At 35.0% G+C, this 19,806-nt stretch overlaps 2 protein-coding genes across 3 annotated transcripts; both read right to left on the bottom strand.

The window, feature by feature from the left end:
- Nucleotides 1–7,358: 7,358 nt before the first annotated feature.
- On the bottom strand, nucleotides 7,359–12,734 carry LOC115975586. The gene is made up of 6 exons (XM_031096431.1): nucleotides 12,362–12,734; nucleotides 9,984–10,133; nucleotides 8,854–9,112; nucleotides 8,549–8,767; nucleotides 8,277–8,419; nucleotides 7,359–7,813 (listed from the first exon to the last, which is right to left on the bottom strand). The coding sequence occupies exons 1-6, from the start codon at nucleotides 12,662–12,664 to the stop codon at nucleotides 7,514–7,516; spliced, it is 1,374 nt and encodes a 457-aa protein (XP_030952291.1). The 5' UTR covers nucleotides 12,665–12,734; the 3' UTR covers nucleotides 7,359–7,513.
- A 1,242-nt stretch (nucleotides 12,735–13,976) lies between these two features.
- Nucleotides 13,977–17,787, bottom strand: LOC115975585. 2 transcript variants are annotated; one of them, XM_031096430.1, is made up of 2 exons: nucleotides 17,570–17,787; nucleotides 13,977–16,913 (listed from the first exon to the last, which is right to left on the bottom strand). In XM_031096430.1, exon 2 carries the CDS (start codon nucleotides 16,618–16,620, stop codon nucleotides 15,814–15,816), a length of 807 nt encoding a protein of 268 aa, XP_030952290.1. In that variant the 5' UTR covers nucleotides 16,621–16,913; nucleotides 17,570–17,787; the 3' UTR covers nucleotides 13,977–15,813. The 2 variants fall into 2 exon arrangements, with proteins under 2 accessions (XP_030952290.1, XP_030952289.1); XM_031096429.1 differs by having other exon boundaries at nucleotides 13,977–16,744.
- Between the last annotated feature and the right edge of the window lie 2,019 nt (nucleotides 17,788–19,806).

The following is a 19,806-nucleotide window of genomic DNA, read 5'->3' as shown; positions in this document are numbered from 1 at the left end:
AGAGTGTTAAGAAAATGTTGAAACGCGTCACTATTTAGTAGCCTAGGGGGGCCGTTCATTTTGCGGGTGATATGTCGTCGGATGGTTACTTCCTACCCTGCATCGTGCATTGAGCTATCATCTCGGCCAATTTTGGGGTAAGTATCGTTTTTTTTTTAGGTCGGCATTGTTGTGCCAAACAACTCTATTAAGGTTATGGTGATATCTTTTTCTTAGCAAGCATTTTGACCCTAAGTGTCATTGATTCAAATGCTATATTACTATGCCGAACAGCACTTATCAATACATAATAGCGTCTTTCTCTTGGATAAGGGATTATGGCCCCAAGTATTGTACTCTAAAGTCGGCGGTATGGTGCCAGACCGACTCAGTAGACCCATCATAATGTCCTTTCTTTTCCTGCCTAATGGGAGTTTCAGCCCTAAGTATCTTTTGTTTGATTCAATATTATTAAGCCGGATTGTTTTTATAAGCGCAGAGCAAGATCTTTCTATTAACTGGGACTTTGTTCCTAGACGTCGGCCACAGTTTAAAAAAAAAAATATTTTCATTCACAAGATTGTATGTCTATTCATTGCTTTGTCATTCCGGAAATATAGAGATAGAGTATGTGAAATAAAGTGATAACAATTTTCATTCATATAAAGATGTATTACAACGTACAAAGAGGGGCTTAAACAAGCCTATACAAAAGATAGATTGCCAAAACAAAAAAAACAAAAAAAACAATACATTAAGTAAACGGTCAGGTCTCTTTTTAAACTCGTCTCCGAAGTCCTTCCAAACTCTGCCTCAGTAGCGCCCATATCGAGAGAAGGACCTTCTTCAGAAGAAGACGGAGGAGATGAATGAAGAAGATGGAGGAGATGAATGAAAAGAAGGAGGAGAAGAAGAGAGAAGAGATGAAAAGAAAGAAAAAGGAGCAAAAGAGGGAGAAGGAAAAGTACCAGGATGGATCTGGTGGTGGAAAGAAGAAGAAAGAGAGGCAAAAGGAGACACCAGTGAACGAAGAGAGGAAGAAGCAGGGGCACTTGGTCCCTGCCTCAGTCCTGACTCTTAGCACACTGGTGCCAGGTTAGGTATGCTCATGAGAGAGCGGTTGGTACTGATAATGGGTGTCCTCGACTCAGTCACGCCGGAAGTTTGACGTGACGAGTCCCTGCTTCGGATTTTGGCTGAAAGAAATGTGAGGTTGATTTTGAGTCTTCGCCATCCCTGCCCTGACCGAGCCATTACGAGCTTTATTGGTACGTGGCGTTTACGGAAGGGGTATGGCTCCTTCATTACTCGTTGTTATGGTAAAGCGTATCACGATTTAGTGTATAAACTAGTGGGTAAAATAAACTCTAGGGGAGGCCAAGTATTTCAAATCTCAGAAGGATGAGAAGGGACTCTTTACAGAAAACAATAACCTCCTACATTCCCTCTTATACGGAGGGTGGAGCGGGAGGCATTTAATAGGTTCAGATCTCTAAAGGAATCTGCAAACACAAATATGCCGGTTCCACTTCTCCACCTCATCAAAACAAACCGTCGAATTAAAGTAGTCTCGTAAATAGAGGTCATTAAAAGCGCGTTTTGGATAACCAAACGGCAAGAACGCATCAGGAGTAAAATTAAAAGATTGTCTCGTAGACCGGTGCGTTTCCTGGGCAGATGGAGAACCGCCAGCATTAGTGAAAGACCGAATTGAATGAGCCATAATAAAAACTCGGTATTACCAAAACCCCCCTTTCCAACTAAGAAGTTGGATTTTGAGGGGCTATTGTGGGGCCCAAATAATTTATGGGCTGGGCCCGTTTACCCGTGAGGAGGCTAGAGGCCCAAGCCGAAGAAGGCTATGGCCCAAGCTCGGCAGGGTAGCCTTGGGATTCAGCCGAGGACAGTTCAGTCCTCGGCAGACCCAAAGTCCCACTAGAAAGAGGGGTAAAAACGGTATAGGACTAAAACTAGGAAGAAAAATCTAAAATATCCAGGGAAAGCTGCCCTTACTGCCATTTAATACTCTGAACCTGACAGAGCCGTATTCTTTGACCTTTACAACCACCCCCAACGACTTTGGGTATGGGCTGATGGGACAAGTATCAGTCTTGGAAAGGTTGACCCTATACGTGGATGAAGGACAATGAACGTAGGGAGATATAAAAGGAAAGATAAGTAACCTAGAGAAGGGGCTGGGAAAAATGGCCAAAAACCAGAGCCTCCCAGCCCACCTCCAGGAGAAAGATTCCAGGGATGAAGAAAACTTAACCACGCATGACCACCACGAAAAACCCACCGCCTGGTGACCAAGGCCTAGCCTTTCAAACCCACGCTCTACAAATGATATTGTTTGGGCCTTTCTACTTGCGAACCCAACACCGCTACGGTTCGTTACGAATCGTCCCCTTACAATTTCTATATAAATTTATCATTAACTGATACTACTTTTATTTATCAATGATTATAATATGTCACTTCAACGAATATAATTTTTTTAAGAACAATGATGAAAAATTGTATTTCATTTGAACTTATTGTAAATTTTACCATCATTGGCAGTTGGCAATGATAATATTATATTTTGTAACCAAAGTTTCACGGTCTGGTCCTAGCTCTCATTCATGTGGACCAACTTATCAAATTTATGGAACAAACGGGAAAGCTATGGAGAAAGGAAAATAAGTAAATAAACAAACAAATAAAGAAGAAGAATAAATCCAGAACTGCAATTATATATAAAATTAAATTAACGCAATAGATCTTTATATATATATATATATATATATATATAATAGAAATTCTACTCTAATCTAATTTAAATGTATATGTATGTGAAACTTCCTTTTGGAGACTTAAATTCCGGTCCTTACCCCCCACACTTCATAAACATTTATACATAACAAATCTTTGATATAGTTTCTTATAAAAATTAAAATTTGACCCACTTGCTCGGTAGCAAATTGTGAAATACTGTTATAAAAATACTATATAATTAGGAGTTTGAAACTTTGAACAGTTACCTGTTAGTATTTCTTTCTTTAATCAATCCTTAATAACTGAGATAATTTTAGTCACGTTTCAGTTTTTTTAATGCTTTGTCGGAGAGCAAAACTTGAAGAAACAGGATCTCATCAATCAAATTTTTTTTTTTTTTTTAATTTCCTACGATTGCAATCACTAGGGTAATTATTATTATTAAATAGACAGCTCACAAGTCATACCTCACGGATACTTAAATATTATTAAAAAATTTAATCACTTGCCTAAAACTTAGTTGGCAGCATTTTGAAAGTATATTAGGGAAGAGAAATTCTAAGTTCAAACCAGTGGGAATAGAACTTACCAACAACTTAGATGGCATCATCTTGAAATTTTGAACTTTATTTTTACCTTTTAATTTGACTTCTACATGAATTGTGTGCACATTTTTGCCTAGTTTGCTTAATCTATTTCCTTTCAATAAGATCTCCCATTCAAAATTTACTAAGATCCAAACTCCAAATTACTTCGAGTTCAAAGTTTTTCCCCCTAATGTATGGTTTCTCTCTCCTTAAATAGGAGCACATATGTTAAGATTGTAAACTTATTTAACTCCAAGAAAAATTAAGTGACTTTGCCATTGATTATAATAATTATATAGCATTTCGATATGCAATAGTACTGTTTTTTATAGGATTTTTTTTTTTTTACTTTTTTTTTTTTTATGAAACTTTTGTAGGATTTTTTAAACATTGATGACCATGGCAGTTAAATTCACAATCCTACCAAAGATAGAAAGGACCTTTAAAACTATATCATAAAATTCTACCTAAGATAGAAAGGGTCTTTAAAATAGTATAATAAAATCAACTCAAGGATCATAAAATCTTACAAACTATTAAAACGCCTAGTAGTAATATAGCAATAAGATATTACATTATTATTTTTTTTTAAATTATTTTTTTATAATTCAATAATTGGGGTGGAAGAATTCGAACATCGGATTTCTTATTTAGAAATACTAAAATATGTCAACCAATTGAGTTACAAAACTTTTAGTCAATCACAACTTTAGTACCCAAATTTAATTATATGGTATATAATATATGATGTTTTTTTTTTTTTGAGAAAGTATAATATATGATGTTAGTGACCCATCACACGTAACATAAAAATAAATTTAGATTATTTGTATTGAATGATGTCATTTCAAAGTTTTTTTTTCTTCATTACTCAGGTATTTAATTGGCATTTACCTAATTATCTAAGCCCAAAAAAAAATCCTTTTTTTTTTTTTTTTGAGAATCAAGAAAAATCCTTCTTTATATTACAAAAAAAACAGATCTAACCCTGTTCTCAAAAAAAATCCTTCTTTATATTACAAAAAAAACAGATCTAACCCTGTACATAGCTATAAAGCTATAAAGTTGTACTTTAATTGATGAATAAGACACAATGAAAACACACTTAATTGACTTACTGCTACATCATTATCATCAAAATCAAAAACATGATTGGAAGTTCGCAACATAAAAATCTAGATAACACTTTCTAGTGTCTGCTCCACTTTTAGCATCCAAACCTATGTGGGAAGGACCTTCTTGGCCTATGTAACCATACCGATTTTCTTGGCAAGTTTTAGCCTATATTTTCCACCACCCAAGAAAAAGGAAATACGTGATGTTTGATGTTCAGCATCTCACAATTCACAAACTTGGAGGATGTGAACGAAGGAGAAGGACCAGGTGGGGTTTCCAAGGAAAGTGATACCTTTCTTTGTGGGCAAAAAGTCGTCTTCTTTAAGGACGGAGGACCAAAAAGAAGGTGGTTGCATCAGTATGGTATGTGAAGGGCATGCCCGAAAGCTTTGAGAAAGTTGTGACCAAATGGTGATCAGATAAGCAGAAAAGGCAGAAAAGAGACAAAAGAGTAATAGGAAAATCACCTTGGATTCTCACTCTCTCTCTCCAAAGCTTCAGGTCTAGCATGTTCGTCAATATAATTTAATTATTACAGTACATGAGAAGCCCACTCTTATCCATACTTCAAAGTGCAGGGCCACAATAAAACTCAAACTACTTATTAGTCCATTTATTTATCATAAGCCTACCGACATAATTTTTTCAAAGCTGCTGAAAACGGATAGGAGTTGGAGCTCAGTAATTCATTGCCTACTCAATAATTATCAAGGACTTGGTTCAAGACTAGCTCTCCATTGCACTAGATTGGTCACGATGCCAATATGTATCTACTTTTGGCAGTGTCTAGTGCACTAAACCTAAGCTTTACCGAATTATTAATGGATCTTGTTATCGGGTGCCTTAAGGGCAATCATTAAGATAGGATTTTCAATGTAGTCGATTTACTTTTTCTAGATGGTCGAGCAAACTAACTTTTACTATTTATCCTGCTTCCCAATATAGACGGGATTCATTTTATGGTAATGTTAGTGAGTGTCTTAAGGGCACAGATTAAAGACTAATAAATACTCCCTCCGTCCCACTTTATTTGTCCTCTATTCCATTTTAGGATGTCCCAAAATATTGTCTTGTTTCTAAAAATAAAAGCTATTAGTTTACTAATGTTCCTATTATACCCCTAAGCCTCATTAAGAATAACTCTTTTTAAAAAAAGCTAATAAATTTATTTAAGGGTAGTTTTGTAAACTTATATATTTTTATAAGGCAGACAAGATAATAAATGATGTTCCCTTAAAATGTTTGACTTTTCAAACAGGACAAACAAAGTGGGACGGAGGGAGTACTAAATTATAAGTTGTAATGCATAATTTAAAAAAATAAATAAAATACACATATTAATAATTCATTGACTTACACGCACAAATTTATTGTGGCAGTGTGTATTTTTTTGGATATATGTGTATAATTTGACTTTAGTTTTAAAAGTGTATAAAAATATTACTGCATTCGTCTCACTTTGTTTGTCTTGTTTAAAAAGTCAAATTTTTTAAGGGAATATCATTTATTGTCTTGTCTACCTTTTAAAAATGTATAAGTTTCCAAAAATACCCTTAAATAAATTTATCAAAAAATTGAATTATTAATAAAATAGGGGTATAATAAGAACATTAGTAAATTAATAACTTTTATTTTTAGAAACAGGACAATATTTTGGGACATATCAAAATGGAATAGAAGACAAACAAAGTGGGACGGAGGGAGTATTTAATAAAGCATTAAATGCATCTTAACCAATGCCCTTAAGACATTCATTAATAAAATCCTTCATTTTATTCTTCTTAACAATTATCTCAAGAGCATCTGATAATATTTTTCATTGTCAATTGTTCTAAGAAACGATCAATTTAACCGATTAATCATTATTCTAGCACATGTCACTTCCTTAAGTTATGAAAAATGTTATAAAGAAGGTTGTCTATTACATTACCCTTCATGTATATTTTATCAAATAGAAGAACTCTCCCTCTCCCCCTTATGTTTATTTATATTTATTATAAAAACATATGGTGTGTTTGTGTTTGTGTCCGTGAATGATGCACGTGTCCATCAATTTTTTTTATTTTTTTTTTAATTTTTGGCTGCTTGTCCATCATCAGCAAATTGAAAATGAAATAAAAATGTCATTGTATTTGGTATGAGAATTTAGTTGAGGTGGATGACCGTCCAACTAAAAGTAGGTTTATTAGGATCAAGAAAATCAATGCTTTCTTTCTTCCCAATTGATTTCTTTTTAGACATGTTAAATGGTCATGAATTGCATTCACTAGAGTAGATTTCCTTTTCCTTAACTAGGACAAAGGTTTAATTATTTTGCAGAGAGTAAACGTTGACCAACTGTGTTTACTTCTTGTGTTGAATGTGTCTTCCATTTACCCGCAAAAGGTGTAGAACATGTGTTAGAATTGAACCCCGTGACAGCATAACTATGTTTATCTATAAGCACCTAACTTCCATCAATTTATAATAAGTATTCAACATTCAAGAATTGCTTATAAATTTTATCTGCAGTCTGAAGATTTTATTAAGCCTTTTGAAGGTGTGTAGTAATCAAAATGCCATTGAAATCAAACTTCAAAAGTGTTGAAATAATAATAAACCATGAGTCCATTCTATGTTGCTATTATGTTTATTAAAACAGAACATAAAGCATTAACGGCCCAGGCCAGGACCAGTGAAGTAGGAAGGGATATGCACATACTCTTGGTTCTTCTTATGTGGGTCTTTGTATGCAATTATGCAGAGAATGTCCTGAAGCTTTGTATGCTTAACAATGGTAAGGTACATAACCAGGGCCCCCTACCAGAAAGACCCAATGTAGTTGGGCTCCTACCAACTGCTCTTATTCTTTATTTGGTTGGTGGGTTAGGTCATGAAACATTGAGAGGACCAGACTTGTAAAGAAGAATTTCCTTTCACAAGCAAAACACTCTCGGTATTGGAACTACTTTTCACATTTCAAATTTAAGAAAACAGAACATTGGTTAAATAACATCCTTATAACCTAAATATACAGGAAAAATTGTAACCCTAAGAGGTGCAATCTTCACAAGTAAATTTTAATTCATTGTGTGTCATCGTTTCCTGCCTGAAACAGTCTTCTTTACGGCTCCCACTGAGACTAAAAACTGATCAAGGGATGATAAGGTTCTCATGTCATCTGGAGGGAAGTAACTGGCGGCCTTTCCCATAAGTGATGCGAAGAGAAGAGAGAGTGAAGGCCATGTGGCATAACGCTCACCCAAGAGGTCATCAAGAAATGCGAATGCAGCTAAGAAATCGGACCTGCTTGCATTTATTGGAGCAGCAAAATGAGCAGGAATTACTCTCTTGAACCTCCAGTCCCGTGCAATGCCATCAATCCAGTCCCTGACCTGAATTTTAAAGCACATTCGATTGTCATACATTCTTTTGTTTCAGTGAAATGACGGTGTACTTTCAAATCACCATTAAAAACTCAGTCACAACACTCAATTCAGTTTCACTACTATAATTTAGTGTGTCCTCATGAAAAACATCCAAGGGTAATTAAAAAAAAAATCCACAAATCCTCTCCTTTAAATGCCTCTTTTGGTTGGTTCAGTTGCAATTAAGTTATAGTATTCAACATCTAGGCATGAGTGGTAGTTCAATGTTTCTTATGAAATGCTAAGGCATATAAACCACCCTGTTATGCATATATTTGGTGTAAAAATGATAGGTAGCCACACTAACCAATGTTTGTCAAAGAGAGGAGCAAAACCTGGCACCCCCATCCAAACCCCCCCCCCCCCCCCCCCCCCCCAACAAAAAAACATAAAACAGGAAAAATTATCTGCATTGGACTAGGGTAGCTACCTTTTCAGGAACTTTGCTGAACACCAAAGTCTTTACAATGGGTGAAACAATCAACTTTTGTGACATCTTAGCAAAGCTAGCATTAGGCTCCAACAGATTTGATGGACCAAGAAACAAAATTTGTAGAACCATTCGTTCCCACCCTGCACCAAAACTCAAGTCTAACTTAATACTTGTGATAGGTACATACACTTAAGTTGCTTTCACATTTGTCTTAAATCCACTAACAAACACCAAAGAATGTGCTATTTGGATTTCAATAGAGGACTAACCTTTTTGACAGTTCCTCATGTTGTCAACAATTGGTTCCTCCGGAACTTCCTTTCCTTTACTAAGAATTTTAACAGCCAAACCATTCTTTGCAGATGCTAACAAGGATTCTTTACTTATGCACTCTGGTGGCTGCCTCGGTACAAAAATTACAGCATCTGTTACAAGTAGTGTTCTTGAACGCTTATGATAGAATGCTACCTCCACATATGGCCCAATTCCTGAAATACTCCACAAGCAAATCAATTATCACTACTTTTGATTCATGAAAACATAGTTAAGGTAGTTGATGCATAGTTTACATTACCAACTTCTGGCGAGCTTAGAATTTTATGTTCAATCTCATCAGCCCACGGGGTTGATGAGTCCTCATCTTTCAAGGTTTTAGCACGAAAAATACCAAAAAACTCAAGTGGCAAATTCAAGGGCCAACTCCATTGCCTTGGGGCCACCCATACCTGAGCCCGAGGGAACTTTCTAGAAAATGGGCCAACAAATATTTTATGCTCATAAGCAAAAGTAGGCAGGACAATGTATTCTACAGGAGCTCCTAACTCCTTCACAAGCTGGCAAAAGACCAAGAGGTCATCAATAAGACACAAGAAATCCATAGAAATGCAAGATATGCAAAATTTTGGAGGCCAAGACTAAAATAACTTAGATTGAAAGTGTAAAAAAGAGGGATTAAATTAGTATATTGAGGAAGATCTTGTATATGTGATAATTATGACTATTGACTTTTCCTGGACCAGTCAATCTTTCTTGACGAACAATTTAGATTTTGGAGTAGGTATCACGTAAGGGGCTGGTTATATTGCATTTTGGAAATGCTTTTCTTCCTTTTGAGAGAGAGAACAGTTAACTTTATTTTAATGAAAACAGGGAGGCATTATCAAAATGTTTTGTAATTGATGCCCATATAAGTGATTAGGGTCTTGCTGTGCTGATTTTAATGTAAAAAATGTGACCATGATATCTGTTTAAGTGATTAAGATCTTGCTATGATGATTTCAGTGCAAGAAATGTGACCACATTTTATCTATTCACACTCCCTATTTATAAATTATAATACATTGCAATCAACTCAACTAAACAAAACTTTATGTAAAATATTTGGACATAGCTACATAATTCTCTGTTGCCATTTTCCAAAGTGGAGTTCTTAGATAGCCTTCAAAGAATGACTGGTATCATTCAGCACAGAAATAATTTGATAATAAAAGATCCTTTTAAGTATTTAAATTTATTCAACAAAAAATGCCGTAAACAACCCAAATAATAAAACTAATTATTCAAAAATCTGAATTACAAGTAGCCAAGTTTTACATGCCAAAAAAAGAGTATAAGAAATTTTTTATGCATTTGTATTTCAATTGCCACCAATCTTAATAGTATTCATATTATATAGATTAACAAAATTAAAGAAAAAGATGGAACCTGAATACACTCCTTGGTTGGAGCAATCGGGGCATGGACCCATAATCCACCAGATTTGAGTTTAATGATTGTCATTCGAATGTTCGTGGACACACTGCTGAATCCTAATGCTTGCTCTTGTTCGAATAGCCATATGCAGCCCTTCACAGCCTAAGAAAGATATTAATAGAAGGGACATGTTAGTGCATAAAAGCAGAACTTCTAACTACATTATACATTATCATATGATATGACCAGTTTATTACTTCAAGTTACGGTTTACTTTTCAATTTGGAACTAGGCTCTTAGCATGCTTAATGAAATATCAACCTAGCATTTGAAAACGCAAGCAGACAAGGAGAAGGAAACCATTCTTTGTTTAGGCATATTTGTTCCTTTTTTCTTGTTCATTCCTCTGGTACTGCTTGTATTCAACTGTATCTAATCTATTGTACTTTTCAATCAAGGTTGCACCATTTGATACAGATTGATGCAATGATTTCTGATTCAGGATGCTGAACCTACCGATCTAGAAAAATTCTTATCATCCTTATACATTAAAGCATCATATAGAAAAACTAAAGCACACCACGATCCCAACCTATAGAGTTTACTTAGGCTACCATCAAAGGTTCCTCAAAACAAATAAAATATAGAGGCTATACTTAAGGTACCTAGAGAGGTTATGTTAAGTGGTGGCTTTGGAAAAGAAAGTCTAAAGTAAATAGATTTGACTAAGGATATGCATGATGGAGATATAACTAGTGCTACAAGAAATGAAGGCATCACAAATAAGTTTCCTATCACCATTGATTTGCATTAAGTTCATATCTTTTTGCATTGGTAATGAATGAGCTCACTAAAATCGATTTAAGAGAAAGTCCCTTGGTGTATGCCTTTTGAAGTTGATATAGTTTTAGTGGATTAAACAAGACAAGGAGTAAATCTCAAGTTAGAAATTTGGTAGGACGCTTTGGAATCTAAAGGGTTTCGATTAAGTAGGACTAAAACATAGTACATATACATTTTAATAAAAGTAGAAACAATGATGAAGGGGCTATAAGACTTGATGGTCAAGAGATACCACTTTTGATATCTTGGATCAATAATTCAAAAAATGGAGAGATTGAAGAGAATGTGAACCATAGGATAAGAGTAAGGTAGATGGAGTGGAGAAGCACATCAAGAGTATTGTCAATTGTGTCATCGTAGAATACCTATTAAGTCAAAGGGACAGTTTTATAAGACTTCTACAAGATCAGGTATGCACTATGGGTTGAGTGTTGGGTTGTTAAGAAGCAATATATTCATAAAATTAGTGCAACTGAAATGAGATATTAGGGGTGGCTCCTATTGATACAAAAAAAAAGGAGAGAGAGTTGCTTTAGATGGTTTGGTCATATTTAGAAGAGAGCGATTAAATGAACAAGTGAGTTGATTCAAGTTGAGGTAGAAAAAAAGTGCATAAAGAGCAAAGAGTAAATATCACTTGAGTTCTGTCAAGAGCAGGGCAAGGAAGGGAAATTCAACATAACTTTCGTACTATCAGCTTGCGTAATAAATTTCCATTGTTATAGAGTTAAAAAGTAAATTTCTGCATCTTAAAGATATAGATCCTCCATGATTAAAACTTGCTTAGCTGTTTTGACAGAGAATCATTAAAATATCTGGCAATCAACCAAGTGGTACTTGGACAAGCTGTAACCTATGAAAGAAAATGGAAACCACTTTCTATGTATTGGACCAACAAAGTATGCAAGAAATCATGCGCAGTGACTGCAGTGGTTAAGTGAGTTCATAAACCATTTTTTGGAAACTCTATTTCCAAAATCATGTTTAAGGAATAGTAAAAACAATATGTGGTAAGTTGCGATTGGTAGTGTATAAAGTGGAACACAAAAAATGGACGGAAGGATTTGTATTCATGTTTTAGAAGCCTTGAAATACTGGCAAAATCTTACCACATATAGACACCACACTATCTCCCCCTAGTAAAATCATATGCTTGCCAAAGCCATAATTTGGATTAACTAAGCAAGCATAAGGGAAACCATGACAAAGAGAAAAGTGATAAACTGATAATAGACAAATCACAAACCACAGAAACTTATTAGACCACTCAGTTGAACATAAACATATAATACAAAGATCTTAAAAGATAGAAAAACAGTTCCCCTTCTTAATAAGTGAAGCCAATATAGAAACAGCAATCAAAGCAATACAGACAAAGGCAAAAAAATGAGACAAAGCCAGCTTGGTAACAATGAGACAAATCCTAAGAAATTCAATATTGGAAGCTAATTCCAATAAAATGAAGAGAAAACAAAGAAGAAATTAAGAAAGCTAGCTAAGAGAAACATTAAAATGAATAAAGTGAAGTTGAAGGCAAAGAAGCAGACCTCAGTCCTTAGAGTGCTCCTGTTGAGAAAAGGGCCAAGAGGGAAAGGAAATCCTGTGAAGTTGAAATAAAACCTGCCACCACGATTGGTTTTGGTTGTGGTTGTGGCTGTGTTGGTGGCGAGGCTTGCTGAAGGAACCACCAAACTGATGGCATGATCTGCATCTCTTCTCTTGTTTCTGGGTTTTAGCTGCTTCAAGGAGGACCCACCAAGGAAACTACAATTTGGGTCTCTCAGAGAGACTGGGTTCTGCTTCTGCAAGATAGAGGATTTTGGGGAAGGAACAGCAATGGTTGCCACCATTTTTTTTGAAACCCAAGCCCTCTTTTCTTTACCATAAACTAACTAACCAACCAGTTGGACTTGTTGGAGTTTGTACACAGCAGAATCTAAGGTTTCAATTCCAGGTTGTGTTTGCGACACGTGGGTGATCTATGTTGGAATGTCCTACGTGGATTTTTAGATTTATTGTGGATGATGGAGGGAGAAAAAAAAGAAGAAGAGATCACGTAGAAATGGAAATCAGCAGAACTTTCTAGAACCGTGATTTTAAATTTTTAAAATTTGTTTTTAACACAATTGTTAGATCCTCAATTCTTCATAAATTGCAACTAAATAATGTTATGGAAACAATATTTTCTTTATTGTCGATATGATTTATTATAATCGGAAAAACATTGCTTTCATTTGAGTTATTACTAACACTATTTTTATTATGCATCAACCACATTAGTAGTTTGTGAAAAAAGTTGTATGGTTTGCAACCAAAGCAGAGCATTTCTTAGTATTATTTGCTTCTCGCTCTAAAGATTGAACTTACTTTGCACTTTGCACGTTATTGAAGGAAATGTTATCTCTAATTTTTATTCAAAAGTTTGGTAGGGTGTTGAATACATGCATAGCATTACATATTTGCCTTTGGCTTAGGTGGAGATTTGGCTTAAATGTGGAAAAGCAATTGGTTAATGTCTGTGTCTAAATGAGGTCATAGCATCATACCAAATACAATTAAGACCAACAAGAAGCAAATTTTTTTTTTTTGGGCGGACAAGATACATATGGGAAGGCAATGCACACAAGTTTTTGATGCATGACAATCAAGTGGAAAATAAAAGAACAAAAAAATTAAAAGATAAACCCTAAACAAGAAACTTAGGCATCAACATCTAAGGCGTTAGGAATTAGCTCCCATTAGAAAATCTCCAATCTAAAATTTCATTAATCAATCGTCTATCCTCGAATATAAAATAGACCAAAAGTTTATACAGAGTTAAAGCTTCTAGGAAGTAAAAAGATGAAAGATAACAACTATTGGAAACTAATTCTAATTGAACTCAAATACTGATCTCTATCTAATTTCAAATCTAACCCTTATTTGAATAAAAGTTTACAACTATCCAATTTCCTATAAGATAAATACAAAAATCTGAAAATATAAATTCTAAAATAATTTTGGTTTTGCTCTTACATCGGTTTCTACTTGTTCAATCACTGGAACATTTAGTCAAAATTATAGCAGATATCTTGGAGCGTCTTCAATCTTTTTCTTTTTGGAAAGCCTCTCATCTCATGTACATAGGCAGTGGCACGCAATATATATATATATATATATATATTTTTATAATTTCCTTCTCTTGCTAGTTGGGCTTGTGATTGTAACTTTCCGTTTTGGGCACCTCAGACGGAGACGGAGACGGAGATGAGTAGTATTCCCGCTTTGATTATGGAATAAGAATAAAGCTTCTTATTAGGCAAAAAAACAGGGTCAAGATGTAGCACTGTGCTAGCCACAATATTCATGGCCTCCACTAATACAGCTCATTCCTGAATTCAAGGAATTACCAGATTTATACAATGGATATATATGACCTTTTCCCCACACCAGAGCTAGTTGAAGAACCATGGTCAAAATTACACACTGTTCAATAGACAAGCTGTTCAAGGGAAATGTTGTTACACTGCTGCAAATTTTTAATGAACCAATCTTGCTCAGACTAACCAGACATAAAATACAGCAACTAAAAAACAAAACTATAGAATCATCAGAACAGCTTTACCTGTCGCAACTTCAAATTTCATAAATCCAGTTTTACAACATCCACCATGACCTCTATTTTCTTTTTCTTTTTTTCTTTTTGAAAAGTAAAATAATTTCATTTGAGAGGAGCTAGGGCAAATGCACAAAATATGCAATAAACCACTCTTAAGAAACTATAATCTTAAGAATTAAATGATCTAAAAACTCCAGAAAAGAAGATACAGGGTTCCTACCCAAGGTAGTCATCAAATGATTCAAATCAAACAAAGATCTTAAAGCAAATTGCTTAAGAACATGATTTAAAAATTCAACCCCATCAAAAGTTCAACTGTTCATCTCTCACTAAATTGTTCACAATACTCATTGATACAGCTTTCCATTTCTTGGAACTTATGTTACAATAAAATCTTCCTAGCAAACATTCTAGCATCCATTGCAGTCTCCGGCATAGCCCAAACCACCCTGAATAAAGTACACACAAATGACCAAATATCCTGAGCCACTGACCTATGCTATGAAGTAGAAGGTGCTCTATGGACTCCCCTCTATTCTTGCACATACAACACTAGTCAACAATCACAAGACCTTGTTTTCAAAGATTGTCCACTGTAGACCCTCGGTGATTTGCCCAATATAACAGCAAGTAAAACAGGAAAAGAGAAAATAAAAGAAAAGAAGAAGCAACCTTCTGAGGCACCTTAGCACCCCAAATGCTCCTCTAAGGAATAGAACTCCTCTGGACCCTCTCAAAAGATCATAATACAAACTAATTTCAAACTTTCTACAAACTGATCCTCTATTTGACCAGACAGAAAGTTGAATACAACAAATCAAACAAGACAAGAACACAAACAAATCCAGTAAGCTATCATCTACAGCCACAAAGTCATTCAGGAGGTGTAAAATGCAAAGAACTCTGCCTGTGACTTAAACAAATAATTATAAAGAGGACATAAACCAATATTAAGTTGCTTGATCCCAAATCTATCATCAACCAACTATAATTAAATTACATAACAAATATTCCATACAAACAAACACCCAAGCTCTTCATATATGGTCTTCATGCTAATTACCTATTACAACTGTATAAATAACCTTAGGATATCCACAATCCAACTATGTCTAGGAAAATGAAAATTCACTTCAAGAATTGGATGCACCAACACTATAAAATTTCAGTAATTAATATCACAGCCATCATACCAGCCAGTTTCTAAAAGCACTAAAAATGAATCTGAAAATGAAAGTCTTGAATGGTACTGACATTGAGTGTCTTTCAAAGGGAAGCATTGGGGCAGCCTTACAGTGGAAAGTCGTCAAATTATAAGTTTCGTGGTTCTTTGGATAGAGAGGATGCATTTTTATAGGAGCAAACATCTATTCACAGCACTTGCAAACCCCGAATAGCATCTCAAGTGATGATTTCTCTCACAAGCCAATCCAGACTAGGATATGCAAAGTACAGAACGAGAAATGACGGGAGAGCAAACAGAACTGTGACAAGTATGTACAAAGCCAAGATGGCTGCACTAGCAGGTATTGCATAGAGGACGATCAGAAGAAATATAACAACCAATGGGAATTTAGCCGTCAAATGAACAAAGAAAATCAGCGACTTCCGAAGGGAAGAGTGTAACGTCTCCACACTGAGATAATTACTGAGACGACCATGGTCATGGTGGGATCCTGGTGGCTCAGGATGACGAATATATTGTCCCCTCCTGAGGTTACCATTGCTTACTTGACCTCCCATTGGCAAATTTCCATTTGTAGGCCAGAGTGATTGTTGATCCCTAGTGAAGGAAGAATGAGACTTCACTCTGTCACCATGCATGCTCTCAACCATCCAGAGAAGAAAGTAATTCTTGCGAGGAAACTTGAGATTTCCCCTGTAAACCAGACGGAAGGATAAGAGATTGCACCATGGGCAGGAGATAAAGAGTGGAAGCTGAATTGGTAGAGTGGGAAATTTCACAACAGCCCATTGCAGTCCCAGAATGCAATTTTTACAAAGGGTATGGCCACACCATAAGACATACGGTACATTTTCAACGATGTTAAAGGATTCCCAGCATATTGGGCACTCTAGTCCTTCCTCTCTGCTAGCAATAGAAGAAGCCTCATCATCAGAGCATTCAGAAGCAGCTTGGGTTTGGTTAATAGAGTCATTTTTCAGTCCAATATTTCCAGCTATGCAATTGGATGCAAAACTCCACATTTTAGTATTTGAGGAACAATGACCATAAAAATAATATCACTTGCTAAGTTTGCCACAGAAACCTTGAACCAAGGTGCCTATTACCATAATGACAACTAGAAACACGTTGCTCCAGAAACTTAACCTGAAAGAGAAGATACAGTCAAGCAAATCATCTAGTCTGCAGCATATTGGTAAGAGATAAATTACTGATACACGGTAGTTTAACATGGTATCAAAGTAAGAAGTCCCGAGTTCGATTCATGTCTACTCCACTCTAACTCTCATTTAAAATCTCACGTCTTGAGCCTCACCTATTAAAAGGGAGTTAGAGCCCACATGTGAGAGAGTGTTAGAATTATGCAGTTAAATGATTAAATTTACCATTTTCATCTTTAAACTTTTGGAGGAATCAGTAAATTAACAACTACATAAGAAATACTAGTAGTTGCTTCAGATCAAACTTCACAATTCCCAACAACATATACTGCAACATCTAAAAGATCCCTCTATCAAAGCAACGACTGAACCAGTTATCAGTAACCTAATTTCCACAACAAAACTAATCCCCCAATTCAATTTCTAGAACTACAACCAAGTTTCAAATTGACACAAACTACCGAAGGGTCAAACTTCGAATCAATAGTGCAAAATAAAAAAAAAAAACAGTTTTTTGTTCGTTTTGACGAATACCCATTTCAAAATCCAACCCAATTCCAATATGGGTCTTTGGAAATTAGCCTTTCCAAAAAAAAACCAATGCAGAAATGCAAGAAATAATCACCATAATAAAAGCTACAAACCCATACCTGAAAATCTAGGACAGAAATGGAGCCAAAAAAAAAAAAAAAGAAATTGGCAAAGGATCTGTACAATTCAAAGCATGATAAACCATTATTAATAGTAAAGCTAAAAAGCTCAGAGTATGAACAGGTAAAAAGAGAACTGAGAGACGATCTTATATTCTTACCGATTTGTTGGGTTGAAGCGCTATTTTGCTAAGAGAGAAAAATAAAATAAGCTCAAGCGGGTTCAGAATCAATTCAAAACCCCAAATCCAATCTCTCTCTTTCTTTATTTGTCTGAGGACTGAGAATCTTGGGCTATAGCTGAAACTTGTGAGAGCGTCGACGATATGAGGGATAAACTACTTTTTCTATTTCACTCATTTTTCAAAAACACTTCTTTTACACTATAATTTCATTAATTAGAATATTACTTCACTGTTAAATTTTTTTAATATTGCTTTACTGTTAAATTCATATTATTACACTGTGCTTCCATCTCTTCCCTTCAGCTGTGCGTCTTCCCCCCTTTATGGTATCAGAGCCACTTTTTTCTGGCCGGTGATAGTGTGGTTGTGTTCTCTGTCTCTTTGTCTGTGTCTACCCGAAACTTTGATACTCATTTGTTGTGTTTCCTTCTTACCGTCGTTGGCGCCACCCTAGTCGTAAAGAATTTCTAGAACCGAATTGTAAGGCCCGTTTGAGCCAAGAAAGGGCATGTAGGGCATGAGAGGTATAAGGTTGGTTAGAGTATGTGTTACGAAATGCAATGGTTGTGAGAAAAACATGATAACTGAGTGTTGAACCTAGGATAATATGGATAGGTTATGGAGATCCAACTTCTCTGTCAGCTCTAGGACTAGTTGTCCTCCTGATATTGTAAATGAAGAAGATCACACTATTGATGATAATGAATTGATCCCTGATTTTCGTAATTGAAATATTCCTAAAGTTGATACAAAAACTGTTTATAAAACTAGTTTTGTTGAGAGTGCTTTTTATTCTGCTTACAAATCTAGAATTGTTGAACAAATATTCTCTATTTCAAAAATTCATGAAAAATGTTGTTTGTTTTCTAAAAGAAATATTAATGAATTCTTTGCTGCTAAAAAATTCAGTTATTTGCATATTGGTATGGTTCAAGTTGCTATTAAATCACTCACCCGAAAGGATATTAATGCTTCTGTTCTTATGTGTTTAAGAGATGCTAGATTTAAGATCTTTAAAGATAGCATTCTTGGTGTGATTACTGCTTCTATGTATGATGGTCCTGTTTATTTTAACTGTTATCCTGATCTTACTCTTACTTTGGATGATCCTAATATTATTAAAGCTTTGACATTAAATATTGCTTCATCTGGTTATCACATGGAAGAAGGTAGTAAGCCTTTTGTTTTGATTTATCGCATTTATTATAGACTGTTGGGTACTCAAATAAACCCTGGTGCTAGGATTCCAAAAGAACCTTCTGGTAAAACCATGTTAATTCAATGTTCAACCCCTGATGCTAAAATTCAAGTTTCAAAAATAATTCAATGGCAAGATGTTAACCTTTCTAATGATTGGTTGTTGGAACAAGAATCCCCTCCTACTAAACCTGTTTTTGATGAGCTAGATCTCACTTATATTCAACAATATCTTGATGGTACTGTTAAAATAAGTTTTCAAAACAATCCACCTTTGAGGATCAACGAAGGAAGACATTCCTTTGCTGGATCTGAAAGTATTTCAAAAAGAGATCAAGAGATCAATGAATTTTTGTAAAGGAGTTTTGAAAAACCCACTGATTTAAAGATGAAAGGTGTTTCAAGTGATAAATCCCAAATTAGCATTCCTTTTTACTCCACCAAAGCAAAATCTTCCTCTCCATATGGCAGAACTGCTAGTGAAGAAGAAGATGACACTAAATCTATTTGTCCGTCTGATTCTAATTTTCCTCCTATTGAAAACCCTGTTTACCAAAATCAATTAAGAGTTTTGACCATTTTAGATGAAAGCTTTGAAGTTGATTTGGTTTCCTTGTATAATGAATTTATGCTTGCAAAAAACAGAAATAAAAGAAAATATTTCCAAAATAATTTTGTGCTGTCTGAAAAAGACCGTGTTAAAAAAAATGGTTAGAAAAGATGAATCAATTGAAAAAACATATTTTGTTTTTTGATTTTCTTGTAAACCATTATGTTTCAAAAGATGAAATTTCAATACAACATTTAAATGTGATAAAAAAAAAAATCAAATTTTGTTAAAGAAAATAAAACCATTGTTAAGTCTACTCATCCTCCTCTTGAAACAATTTTGATAACTACTAAGAAGGATGAAGTCAAGGCCTCTCCTTTCAAAATTGCTGATGATCAAACTTCCATTGTTAGTCTTATTGAACAAAAAAATTTTATTAATGAATCTTTTCATATTATTGGTCAAC

The sequence above is a fragment of the Quercus lobata genome, chromosome 2 (assembly GCF_001633185.2).
Source record: "Quercus lobata isolate SW786 chromosome 2, ValleyOak3.0 Primary Assembly, whole genome shotgun sequence".
NCBI classification, from domain to species: domain Eukaryota; kingdom Viridiplantae; phylum Streptophyta; class Magnoliopsida; order Fagales; family Fagaceae; genus Quercus; species Quercus lobata.
Note: the sequence above shows the minus strand (reverse complement) of the source record. Positions and strands in the feature narration are given on the sequence as shown.

Excerpts from the sequence above, each read along its gene's own strand:
- LOC115975586 (XM_031096431.1), bottom strand. The coding sequence starts at position 12,664 with ATGGTGGCAACCATTGCTGTTCCTTCCCCAAAATCCTCTATCTTGCAG. Across the intron at positions 10,134-12,361 it reads GGAGCACTCTAAGGACTGAG|GCTGTGAAGGGCTGCATATG; the intron begins GTCTGCTTCTTT and ends TATCTTTCTTAG. Across the intron at positions 8,420-8,548 it reads CATGAGGAACTGTCAAAAAG|GGTGGGAACGAATGGTTCTA; the intron begins GTTAGTCCTCTA and ends GTTTTGGTGCAG.
- LOC115975585 (XM_031096430.1), bottom strand. The coding sequence starts at position 16,620 with ATGTGGAGTTTTGCATCCAATTGCATAGCTGGAAATATTGGACTGAAA.